This window comes from Anomaloglossus baeobatrachus, chromosome 4, assembly GCF_048569485.1.
Source record: "Anomaloglossus baeobatrachus isolate aAnoBae1 chromosome 4, aAnoBae1.hap1, whole genome shotgun sequence".
NCBI lineage: Eukaryota > Metazoa > Chordata > Amphibia > Anura > Aromobatidae > Anomaloglossus > Anomaloglossus baeobatrachus.
In genome coordinates this window covers 667,665,335-667,678,736 of record NC_134356.1, presented here as the reverse complement: position 1 = coordinate 667,678,736, position 13,402 = coordinate 667,665,335, and the positions used below count along the sequence as shown (strand labels likewise).

At 42.9% G+C, this 13,402-nt stretch overlaps 1 protein-coding gene across 1 annotated transcript in view; it reads right to left on the bottom strand.

Annotated features, from left to right (window-relative positions):
- LOC142302794 (complement C3-like) overlaps window positions 1–13,402 on the bottom strand; it is a 421,200-nt gene that overhangs the window by 199,791 nt on the left and 208,007 nt on the right. The window contains exon 22 of the mRNA XM_075343903.1: window positions 2,394–2,480. Coding sequence (XP_075200018.1) covers window positions 2,394–2,480 — 87 coding nt within the window. The remainder of the gene's footprint in view (window positions 1–2,393; window positions 2,481–13,402) is intronic.

Below are 13,402 nucleotides of genomic sequence, written 5' to 3'. Positions count from 1 at the left end.
TGCACTCTGCACTGCTAAGATATGTGTAACAATGAATATAGGACTATAAACATGCAATACTGCTATGGAAAACATGCAGAAATTGAGATACTTAGCACACAAAAATGTCAAGTGTTATGTGAGCCCAACAGCCAACGTCAAGGTGACCTCTTAATCTTGGGTCCCTGAATACTATAATGCTCCTCTGTGGGTTAAAAAAATGTATTCATTGTTACACATATCTTAGCTCTACAGAGACCACTATCTCTTTTTTGTTACTATGTTTCCTGCTCAGTCTGCACCTGTTCACATTAGAAAGTTAGGAAGTGCCATCAGTCTTTTTCTTAGATTATAGGATCATACCTTCTGATTGAGCACTCCTGCTCTTCATCCTTAGGCTAGGTTCACACTTCCGTTGTTTTGCTTCCTTCAGGTCCGTCGTTGCGATGCAACAACGGATCCGTCATTTTTTAGATGTTAACTGATGCAACAGATGTGTTCACAGGAATCCTGTGAAAAACTGATCTGTCACGTCCGTTACATCCATTATGCATATGTTTTATGATGGATCCGTCGTGATCCGTTTGTGTTTGGGACAGCCCAATGGGTGGGCCAAACATGCTGGGCATGCTCAGTAGAGCATGACGGAATTCAGAGCAGCATACGGATTACGGCGGAATCCAGCACTATAGACATGCCAAATATGCCCTCTGGCCTATCAGGGTCTGCCACCTCATGGACATGCCCAGTGAAGTCCGTCCCGAACTTACCCTCCAATGCACTAAATGCCTTTGCATGCTCAGTAGCCTGAACCACAGACTTTGTCTCAGAAAAAAGATTATCAGGCTGAGCATGCTCAGTAGGCACAACACAGGACTTAGAACGCAGTCCAAGTACCTGTGCAAAGAGGCTTTTCGCACTAGGTTTGGGAGCATGCTCAGTAGCCTGCACTGAGGGCTTAGTCTCATTTCTGACGCTATCAGGCTGAGCATGCTCACTAGGCAAAACACTGGACTTAAGCTCTGGCTGGGGAACATCGGCACGCGCATGCACACTAGCTGCCTCTCCACACTTAGACATGGAGGAATAATCAGCCAGGTGGACGACCCGAGGCACAGACAAAAATGGTGGCCGACGCCTGGGCATAGCAGGAACCGCAGCAGGCTTCGTAACACTACTGATGGCCACTTCAGATCTCTCCAGCAGTTTGTCCCCATCCATTTATGGGTGCTTTTAAAAGTATGCTTGGGGTCATTGTCCTGTTGGAAGAGCCATGACATAGGATGCAAACCCATCTTTGTGGTACTAAACACTACATGGCAACCCAATATCCTTATTAATTTTCTTATTACTTGATGCCTTGCTCATAGTCAAGGCACCAAGTTCCAAAGGCAACAAAACAACCCCAAAACATAATTGAACCTCCAACATATTTGACTGTAGGTCCTGTGGTCATTTCTTTGTAGGCCTCCTTCCATTTTCAGTAAATAGTAGAATGTTGTGCTTTACCAAAAATCTCTAGCATGGTCTCATTTGTCCACAAGACAATTTCTCAGAAGGATTTTGGCTTATGTACATTATGGTAAACTGCAGTCTAGATTTATCAGTTCTCTGTGTCAGCAGTGGGGTCCTCTTGGGTCTTCTCCATGGTGTTTAATTTCATTCAGATATAGATGGATATTTTGCCCTGACACTGATGCCCCCTAAACCCACAGGGCAATTTGGATTTATTTGGCACTTGATTGGGGCAGCTTATACACCATCAGGACTGTACAACGTTGTTATCTTTCATCAATTTTTCTCTGTTGTTGACTTCCACGGAGATTACCTACGGTGACATGGGTTGTAAACTTCTTGATTATGTTCCACATCATGAACAAAGAAACATCAATGTCTCTGGAGTTGGACTTGATATCTTGAAATTGTTGATATTTTTCATTCATTTTGGTTCTCAATTCCTCAGACAGTTCTTTTCTCCTCTTTCTGTTCTCCTTGCTTATTGTGATGCACAAAGACACACAATGCAAAAATTGAGTCAACATCTACCCTTTTTCTTATGTTTCAGTGTGATTTTCATATTGCCCACACCTGTAGCTTACCATAGGAGATTTTGAACGAGCATCCCATGCTTTAAACACAGTTGTTTACCCACAATTTTGGAAAGGTGCCAACAATTTTGTTCAGCCAATTTTGGGGCGGTTATGTGAAATTATGTCAACTTTGCCTTTTTTTCAGTTTTTTTTTTGTGTTGTTTCAAAACACACAAAGGAAATAAGCATGGGTAACACGTGTAATTCCAATATTTTCATGGGAGAAATAATACATTTTATGTGCTCATATATTACTGTTTCATTTGCTTCCTCCATGTGACAAATTAAGATATATATAAGAAAAGTTATCTGATTATTGCTCACCTTGGAGAGTAATAATGGTATCCACTTTTGTGTCTGGGACAATATTTTTGGGATCTACTGCCTTAATCAATTCTTCTTGCCCTCCATCTGTATAGGAATCAATAATTAGAAATTATTAAAAGTAAAAAATATTTTCAAACATTAATTTTTTAGCTTAGCTGAATCATGCTAAGAAATTTGATCCGTAGTGCAAATACCCCAAAGCCACTAATTGCAAATTGAAAAGAGAAGCATGACATTATAAAGGACTTGGACTTTATTCTGGAGATGAATAAATACATTTAATGTAAATTAGATTCATGTCAAATTTTAGGAACTCAAACAATCTATCTTTCAATTTGCAGGAATCACTCTAAAAATGCATCTACGAAATAAGGAACACATGACCTCAGACTGAGGGGCATTGCCGGCTTCCTTAGTATGCCTTGCAAATATTAAATCATATGGTGTAACACAGCCATCAGGAGGAACTATTATTTGTGGGGGCCTGGGGGAATACTAGTCGCCGGGTTGGTGAAGGGTCGGGGGATGTCACAGGTAGTCTGCCCGGTTTCGTGACCCTGAGATCACGGATGGGATGAATGGGATGATGAGGATGAGAGTAGTAGTGGATGAGGGTGATGGTCTCATGACGCCACTTGTGGTACGCGGCCAGGGAATAGCCGCCGCTGTTGTCGCTGTCCTCCGAAGCAGATGGTGTCACAGCAAGTATGGTCCTGCTCCCCACAGGAGGATGATGAGGGGAGTCATGATTGTTGGCGCCAAAGTGGGGGCGACGGCACCGGCAATGAAAAGGCTGAGTCAGCTGCTGCGGGTCCAGGTCTTTTACGCACTGTCTTTAGATTGCCTGGGAGGTACCGGTCATCGCCGTGATAGGCCCCAGCCAATCCCGGAAAAGTTAGAGGTAGTCACCGGTATTTGAAAGTGTCCTTTCCAAGAGATGCCCCTTCAGGAGTAAGGAACCCGGGCTGAGCTTTCCGCTCCAAGCCTCAGGCCCCGTGAAAGAAGAGAAGAAAGTGGTGTCGTGTCGCCAGAGCTGTATTCCCAATTGACTGTCGAGCGTGTGTGGTTGCTCCTACTTCTATCCCAAGTGGTGCCCGCACCCCAGGTTGTTGTCCTAGTAACCGGGAAAGTCCCATGCCTCGTGATGGCCACCCCCAACCTACCCTAGTCCAATCCCCAGTGAGAAGGCACCTAAGCTATATGTGAAGTGAAATGTTGAAACACCGATGATTAACACCCTGCTTACCCGAGAGGAATACTGCATGTTAAGTGAGGTGCAGTACCCTGTAGTGACTGAAGCCGCAGGGGCGCCACATTTGTATAAAAGCAGAGAAGGAAGCAGACATTTTTTGGACAATCTGGACAGTGAGAGGACGTCACAGCTTAGCAATAAAGATAGAGAGAAAGCCTTAAAACACTGAATAAACATTTTATATAGTGAGTGCAATAGGAACTTTAAAGAATAGATGCCATCAGTTTATCCATAGTACCATTTAGTGAGGTTACGTTTCCTTGAGAGACTGTGTTTTCCTTAAAAAAAAATTTCAGTGCTGGAGAGAAGTGGTCGTTAATGCCACGCCGTCGCCAAGAAAGAGGAAAGAATTGTTGATTTGATAATAAAAATGTTTTATTTCATAGGTCAACACATTTCAGGGCTCAAGTCCCCTTCTTCAGGACCAAAAAAGAAAAATCAACAATCTTTTTGGTCCTGAACAAGGGGACTTAAGTCCCAAAACGTGTTGACCTATGAAATAAAACATTTTTATTACCAAATCAACAATTTTTTCCTCCTTCTTGGTGACAGTGCAGCATTAACCCCTACTTCTCCTCTCCAGCACTGAAGATTCCTCCACATGGGGCAGCGGCAGCCGCCATTGTCTTTTATGCTTTCTTGGTCATTGTGACCCTCACAACAGTGAGCGTATCCTGCATACACAGCTATTTTAATATCTGGTAAGACCATTATTTGTGCTCTTTGTACTCTTTGTACTTTGTGCTTTTAATATTAAAAAAAAGCTTGAAAGAAGGTAAACACAGTCGTAGGAGACCTCCGAGTGTGCTTTTCAGGACAACTGTGGTTTTTGCAGTACTTGCCATTTGCAGCAAATAAAATGTTAAAAAATCAGCAAAGTTAGCAAGATAGCTTATCAAAAGATGCAGTTATCTCCCTGTTGAAGGATTCCTATTTCTATGGGAATGCTGTGAAGTTTGAGCTTCTGTTGCTATTCAGATTCACACCAAAATGACTGCTGCTTTTCCTGCTTCTGCTTTTATACTGGCAATGATAGTCAACCTGATTGGCTGTGCTATATCATGTGAACCTTAGATGACAAGCACTTTATTTTTACCAATTACTTTTAATGTTCCTCCTATTTCCCCATAGACTTTAACCCCTTCACCCTTGGGCGATTTTCTGTTTTTCGGGAGGGGGGTTGCTCCCCTTCTGCCAAGAGCTGTAACTTTTTTATTTTTCTGTCATTCTTGCCATATGAGGGCTTGTTTTTTTGCGGTAAGATTTGTACTTTTAAATTAAATCATAAGTTTTACCATATAGTGTACTGGAAAATGGAAAAAAAATTCCAAGTGTGGAAATATTGCTCACAAAGTGTGATTGCATGATTGTTTGGGGGGTATTTTATTCACCGTGTTCACTATATGGTAAAACTGATGTGCGGTGTGATGCCTCAGGTTGGTTTGAGTTCGTAGATATCACACATGTATAGGTTTACTTTTATCAAAACGGTTAAAAAAATTTATTCAGACGTTTGTCAAAAAAAGTGGCACACTTTTTGCGCCATTTTACACGACATATAGCTTTCTTATTTTTGGGGATAAGGGGCTCAGTGATGGCTTATTTTTTGCGTCTTGAGCTGACATTTTTAATGGTACCATTTATGCGCAGATGCTACTTTTTGATTGCCTGTTATTGCATTTTTAACAAAATTTGCATTGACCAAAAAACCTAATTTTGGCGTTTGGAATTTTTTTGCTCCTATACCATTTACCGATCAGATTAATTATTTTATTTTTTCATAGATTGGGAATTTCTGAATGCGTGAAATATGTGAATTTTTTAACCCTTTAATTTTCAATGGGACAAATGGGGTGGGATTTTAACTTTTATGTTTTTTTCCATTTTTTAAAACTTTTTTTTTCTTTTACTAATTTCCATAGGGGACTATAAGTGTGGAGGTGGCCTAAGCTATAGCTTGTTTGTTCAAACGTAATAAGAATATCTGTGTATGTAAATAATCAAAATATAGATGTAGTTGCATAATTATCTGTCTATGTAGCCATCGCATAGACCCATAATATAATTCTAAGCTGTATAGTCATGAACCATGATCAGGGGTTACCAAGGATAAGTGAACAGATGCACAAACAGTGAAAGTTTCATAATGATGAGTTAAAGTCTTATCAGTAGTGTTCACACAGAAAGAATGTACGATGAACAAAGATGTGTTTTACAATATGCTGGGAGAAATTGAGGAGTGGAACACTCCTCAAAATTCTGTGTTCTGGCTTCAAGGTTATTCATGCATACTGTATCATTGGATCTATCGAATACACGAGTTCAGTGGATGACGCTAGCTGAAGGAGAGAACATGTCTGTGTGTTCACTGTCTGATACATTGGTATATCGGCACTGATATACAGCTAATACGGCACCATCTCTGGATTCCCTGTATGAAGATACCATTAGCAGTCTTCACCCAAAATTCCTCCCTTGACATAAGGATCAGCAGTCTGATCATTAATTCATTTCTCCTGATCAGCGCAGAATGAACGGGAGAAGATTAGGGCCACTTCTGACTGTAGATTGCTTCTTAATTGCTGGGTATTTATAGCATACTAGCTGTAGTACTCGGGCGTTGCCCGGGATAGTAATTGTTTCTTTGTCTCTCTCCCAGTCTGACTGTGTGTTGCGGTCTGTCGATCTCTTTCCTTGTCTGTCTGTGTCTATGTCTCTGTCTGTCTGTTTCTATCTCTCTGTCTGTCTTTGTATCAGTCTGTCTCTCTCTATCTCCGTGACTCTGTATCTCTATCTCTGTGTCTGTCTCTCTATCTGTGTGCCTGTGTCTGTCTGTCTGTCTCTATCTCTGTGTCTGTCTCTCTATCTGTGTGCCTGTGTCTGTCTGTCTCTATCTCTAGGTCTGTCTCTATGTCTGTGTCTGTGTCTCTCTCTTTCCCTGTCTGTATCTTTCCCTGTCTGTATCTTTCCCCGTCTGTATCTTTCCCCGTCTGTATCTTTCCCCGTCTGTATCTTTCCCCGTCTGTATCTTTCCCCGTCTGTATCTTTCCCCGTCTGTATCTTTCCCCGTCTGTATCTTTCCCCGTCTGTATCTTTCCCCGTCTGTATCTATCCCCGTCTGTATCTATCCCCGTCTGTCTCTTTCCAGGTCTGTGTCTTTCAAGGTCTGTCTTTTTCCCTGTCTGCCTGTCTTTGTCTGTCTGTTTCTTTGTATGTCTCTATCTCTCTGTTTCTTTCCCCATCTGTCTCTTTCCAGGTTTGTCTTTTTCCCCATCTGTCTCCCCATCTCTATCCCTGTCCGTCTTTGTCCATCTCTTTGTCTGTCTCTTTCCCTGACTGTCTCTGTCTATCTCTTTCCTTGTCTGTGTATTTCTCTGTCTCTTTTCTCGACTGTCTCTATCAAGGTCTGTCTCTTTCCCCATCTATCTTTGTCTGTCTCCCTGCCTGTCTCTTTCCCTGTCTGCCTGTCTCTGTCCCTGTCTGCCTGTCTTTTTCCCCATCTGTCTCTTTCCAAGTCTGTCTCTTTCCTGGTTTGTCTCTTTCCCCGTCTGTCTCTTCCCCGTCTGTCTCTTTCCCCGTCTGTCTCTTTCTCCGTCTGTCTTTTTCTCCATCTGTCTCTGTCTGTCTCTTTCACCGTCTGTCTCTGTTTGTCTCTCTGTCTATCGCAATCTCTCTGTCTCTATCCCTGTCTGTCTCTTTCTGTCTATCTCTATCCGTCTCCCAAACGATGTCATATTACCTCACACATAAGCTTCTTATACTAACAATGTCCTTTGTTCCTATAGCAACCAATCACAGCTGCTATTAACAACCTGTAGTTCCAGGCTCCATTCACTTTAATGGAGGCAGGATTTTTGGAGAGTAACTGTAAAGCACAGGGTTAAATGTTCCTGTCAAAACATGGTCTACGACATTCCCTGGGTCACGTGAGGCATCTGTGTAAAATTCGTGATTGTGAATGCGACGGTGTGAATTCCTTTAGCGGACATACATACACATATACATACACTCAGCTTTATATATTAGATATATTTCTATAAGTGTGGTAAGTAGGGGTTTCATGATCAGGGTGTCAGTGATTGATAGAGATAGAAATAAGACTGCGGTCAGAAAGAGGGAGAGGTGAGATCCAGGAGAAGACCAGGTCCATGGTATAAACTTCTTCATGCGTAATACAGTTAGTAAGCTGTGAGAGATGGAGAGGGGAGTATAGAGACAGAAGATGAGTTGAAGATGTTGAGAGGCGATCATCAAAGGTTAAACTATTGCTATATGAAAACTAGCCAACATTATTTCTTGAACAAAAGGATACTCTTTTTCATGTACAGGAGAATGTATCCCATACATTTCACTTCTCACTGGGTGCAGTGAAACAATGCACTACTGTAAATGGGACAGATGATGAAGACGCTGCAACTGGGAAGTAGAAGTAAAAAAACATGGAGTCATTGAGTCGTAGAATCATATAAAATTAGAGTTGAAAGAGACCTCCAGGGTCATTGTTTCCAACCCCCTGCTCAATGTACGATGAACTAAACAATTTCATATAGATGTCTTTCCAGCCTCTGTTGGAAGATTTCCATTGAAAAAAGAACTCACTACCCCTTGTGTGAGCCTGTTCCACTCTTCGATCAACCTAACTGTCAAAAAGTTTTTCCTAAAATCTAATTTGTATCTTCTCTTTTCAGTTTCATTCCATTGCTTCTCATGTTTCCATGTGCAAAGGAGAATGAGGATGATCCATCTAGCCTTTGACATCCCATCAGATATTTGTAGACAGCTATTAAGTCTTCTCTTAACCTTTTTTACAAGCTAAACATTCCTAGATCTTTCAAACGTTCATCGTAGGACATGCTTTGTAGTCTAAATACCGTCTTGGTAGCTCTTCTCTGAATTTGCTCCAGTTTTCCAGAAGTGGACACAGTATTCCAGATGGAGAACGGGATAATTACTTCATGTGAGCTAGACTCTATGAGTCTATTAATACATCCTAGAACTGTGTTTGCCTTTATTCCTGCTGAATCGCACTGTTGACTCATGTGTAGTCTATTAGTATACTCAAGTATTTTACACATGTGCTATTCCTTAGTTCTATTCCTCAAACTCTGTAGGTGTTATTTTCATTGTTCTTGCTCAGATATAGAATTGTGCATTTCTATCCGTTAAATATCATTAGATATGTTGATTTCCATTGTTCCAGCTTATATACATCCTTTTGAATCCTTTCTCTGTCTTCTCCAGTGTCAGCTATCAATCCCAGCTTTGTATCATCTACCAACATGATTAGTTTACATACAGTTCCCTTATCTACATCATTTATAAAAATGTTGAACCACATGGGGGCCAAGACAAAGCTTTGTGGTACTCCAGCTGAAACACTCTTCCAATTGGATGTTCAATGATTTATTACCACTAGGAGTAAAACTAGTGAGCCAGTTATGAATCCACAAAACTGTAGCCTTTTCAATCCCATAGAATGAAATTAGATATGTCTGGCAAGACTTGTTTGCTACAAACCCATGCTGGCTTTGGTTAATTACTGTATTCTTATCCAAGTTTACATACATGATGTTTAATAATTTGTTGAAAGATTTTTCCTGGTATAGAAGTATGGCTCACTGGCCTGTCATTTCCTTGCTCCATCTTTTCTTTTCTGAAGATAGTGACAACATTTTCTCTTCTCTAATCTTCTGAGACTTCTACTGTTCTCCAGGAATTTTCAAAGACTCTGACTAGTAGTTCTTCAATTTCCTCTGCTATCTCTTTCAGTGCCCTAGGATATAATTCATCTCTACCAGGAGATTTAAATTCATTTAAATTATGTAAGTGTTCCCTCATTATCTCTCTGTTTATAGTTAGCCTGGATTCTTTTATTAGTAGAGTGAAGATCAGTTGATGTTACATTTGTTTTGTTAGAGAACACAAATTCAAAATAAGAATGTAAAAGTTTGGTCTTCTCAACATCATTTTTGATCACTTCACCCTTTGTATCCTGAAAAAAATCCTACAGCATCTTTGACTTTTCTTTTGCTTTTAACACACCCCTAAACCTTTATTTCATTGCTTTTGGTCTCCCTTTCAAGCCTCACGTCATTACTGACTTTAGCTCTTCTTATACTTGCCCTCTTCTTCTGAAATTGCCCACTCTTTTCATTTGATATGCGTTTTGTTTTCCTTTTTAGGAAGTGTTTAAGTTCATCCTTCATTGGACAACATTCAAACATTATACCTTTCCTATCCTCTTTTGGAATCCTCGCAGATCTTTCTTCCTTCCTCCCTTCCTTCTCTGTTGTGAATGTTGTCTATGTGGGTGTTGTTCTGATACTCCCTCTGGTAGCCAGGAATGGTAGTGGACCTGAATCTGAGCCTGTGACTCAGAAAGGTGTCGGCGCTAATTGCAGAAAAGCCTGGTCTTTTTGCCCTGCGGGCGTTGGTTATTATTGTATATTCCTTAGTCTCTGTTCTAGGCCTGGAACTTTGTCCTTCCCTGTATCCATGTGCAATACGTCTGCAGATAAGTTTTCACATTTTGCATTTCTTCCTGGTTTACACCTTAGGGTTTTGTTTTTCCTTGTTTTACTTTGTATCTGTTTTCTTGCAGGTGAAGTTTTGTTTCAATTGTCTTGTTAGCATGGGGGTTCCCCCTGTGCTAGCTCTCCTGCAGGAAAAGGGATTTTATCGCTGTCTAATTTGATTATTTGCTCTTCTGTATTTTGTATTCTTTTGGTATTTTGTTCTCCCATTATTTACAGGAGTACCTGATATAGTGGGGGTGAGGTCGTATGACCTAAAGGGCCATTTTTTACTATCAGGAGTTTGGTATTTTTCTACAGGGATTTTGTACTAACCACAATTAGTTGATTTTCTAGTTGGGCCTCACCTTTGCTAAATCTATTTTTCCTATCTGAGTATTGTGTTTTCTATTATCACTGAAACCTTTGTATGTGGGGGGTTATCTACTCCTTTGGGGACTACTCTGAGGCAAAGTAGATTTCCTCATTTCATTCTGTGAGGTGTAGCTAGTTTCTCAGGCTGTCATGTGGTATCTAGGTTTTTAGGAACACTCCACGGCTACTTCTAGTGTGGTGTGATAGTTAGGGGATTGTGGTCAGCCCAGGTTCCAACTACTCCTGTTTCTTGGTGTTTTTTCACCAATGGAAGTTTTTTGTAATCTTCCAAGGTTACCGGATCATAACATTTCTCTTCCTCTTTTCTTCTCTCTTCTCTTCTCTCTTCTCTTTCTCTTCTCTCTTCCTCTTCTCTTTCTCTTCTCTTCTCCCAAATTTGAGGATAACATGATCCCTGGCTCCTACGTTCCCCTCTTCACTTACTTCCTCAACGATTTATTCCTTATTAGGAAGAATTGTTCCAAGATGGCAGATTATATTCTTCTCTTTTCTATTTTTTGAAAAATAAAGTTTTCAATGAGAGAACATAAGTTACTTATATCTCGATAGTTAAAAACAAAATTTATCTTGATCCTCTATTATTTTTATAATTTGATGCCTTTGTTCTTTATTTCCACTTCTAATAGCAGGATTCTTAAAGTAATTCATTAGCTGCATACTTTTTCCTGGCCATATATTTCCCATCCCATATTGCTCTAATTTAAAGCTCTTCTGATGGGTGTAGCAAGGCATCTACCAAATATCTGTTATCTTATTTTCAGAAGATGCAACCCATCATTAGGAGTCCATCAGACACATAATTCACTCCACGGTCAAGAAAACCCAAAATCTTCCTGATGGCACTATTGACACAATTGTACACCTGTACAGTCTGTTACGCTCACCGAGGAGCGTCGAGCATCCGGAGGTGGACCCACTGGACCGTGCATCGGACTCCCCCGAGAAGGCGACCAGCAGCGAACCCCTATACAGGGACTGTGCGGCGCCTCCCCAGAAGGCCTAAATGCACGGCAGCCAGGAACCGGTAGTAGGAGTCTCTGTAGGGCCAGGTGTAGCAAGGTTGTGACGTCCACAGCCGGCAGAACACGGAAACGGCACCGGAGATGTTCACAGCAGGTGACGTCCACAGCAGGTACGGTACAGATAATGTCCACGGCAGGTAGGGCACGGTGACGTCCACTGTCGGTATGAGCGGTGACGTCCACTGCGGGCATGTATAGATAGTGTCCACGGCAGGTATGGCACGGTGACGTCCACGGTAGATATAAGTGGTGACGTCCACAGCCGGAATGGTATGGATGGCACTACGGTGAGACACAGGATTAGAACCAGGTATCAAATGCATGGATATCAAATAATAGCACAAACGGATTTGGACACTGGCGTTGCTCGGGCGCCTGCTGCCGGGGGAGGTGAACCTAAATACCTATTAGGCAACAGGTGACCTCTGAGGTCACTTCCAGAAAATGGGGCATACCACTTTAAGAAAGGGGGAGTGGCCTCGCGCGCAGCCTAGAGTCACTTACAGCAATTCTGTGTGAGGAAGAGACTGCAGCAGGCCTGGGAGTGGGAGCAGCGTCTGCAGAGCCATGGGACCGGTAAGAGGAAGGCTTTCGCTGTCTGGGAGTGGGAGCAGGAGTGCACGTGGGAGCCATGCTGGGACTGGGCAGATGTGAGGGAGAGCTCCCCCCCGGGGTCTGGTGGGACCAGGCGTTACAGTACCCCCGCCCTGAAGCCCTCTCCTCCTCAGGAAGCTCCGGAGGAGACGAGGAGCATCCACGTCTTCCGCAGGTACCCACGTCCTCTCCTCAGGACCGAACCCCTTCCAGTCTACCAGATAGTAGGTTTTACCTCGGACCTCCTTAGCCGAAAGGATGGCTTTTACCTCATAGACGTCATCATCACCAACAGGAGGAGGCGAAGCCCCAGGATCACTGTAGAAACGGCTCAGGACCACCGGCTTGAGGAGGGACACATGGAAGGAGTTCGGGATGCGAAGCGTCGACAGCAGCTTCAACTTGTAGGACACCTCATTGATCCGTCGGAGCACTTCAAAGGGACCAATGAAGCGGGGACCCAGCTTGTAAGACGGCTGTTTCAGGCGGACATACTTAAACGAGAGCCAGACTTTTTCTCCGGGTTGAAGGAAAGGAACATCCAGACGGTTATTGTCAGCGTGTTTCTTCATGCGGACAGAGGACCGTTCCAGAGCCGACTTGGTCTCAGCCCAGACGGCGGAGAAGGACCTCATGAGGTCATCAGCTGCAGGGTTGCCTGAGGAACATGTCACAGGGCACGGCACTTTGGGTCGCTGTCCATACACCACCTGGAACGGAGATTTAGCAGAGGACTCACTTTCATGGTTGTTATAGGAGAACTCGGCCCATGGAAGCAGTTTGACCCAGTTGCTGTGGTGTTCGTCCACGAAGTGGCGGAGATAGTTAGTCAGGACTTGGTTAATGCGCTCCACTTGCCCATTGGACTGAGGGTGGTAGGCAGAAGAAAAGTCCAATTCCACATCCATCATCTTGCAGACTGCTCTCCAAAACCGAGCGGTGAACTGGACCCCTCTGTCGGACACGATATGGAGAGGCAAGCCATGAAGCCGGAAGATATGTTGAATGAATAATTCAGCAAGAACTGGAGCGGACGGTAGCCCGGAGAGTGGTGTGAAGTGGGCCATCTTGGAGAACCGGTCCACCACCACCCAGATGACTGTGCAGCCAGACGATTTTGGCAGGTCCGTGATGAAATCCATGCCGATATGTTGCCATGGAGCGGATGGTACGGGTAAAGGAAGCAAAGGGCCCTCCGGAAGAGTCTTCGGGACCTTGTTCCGGGCACAG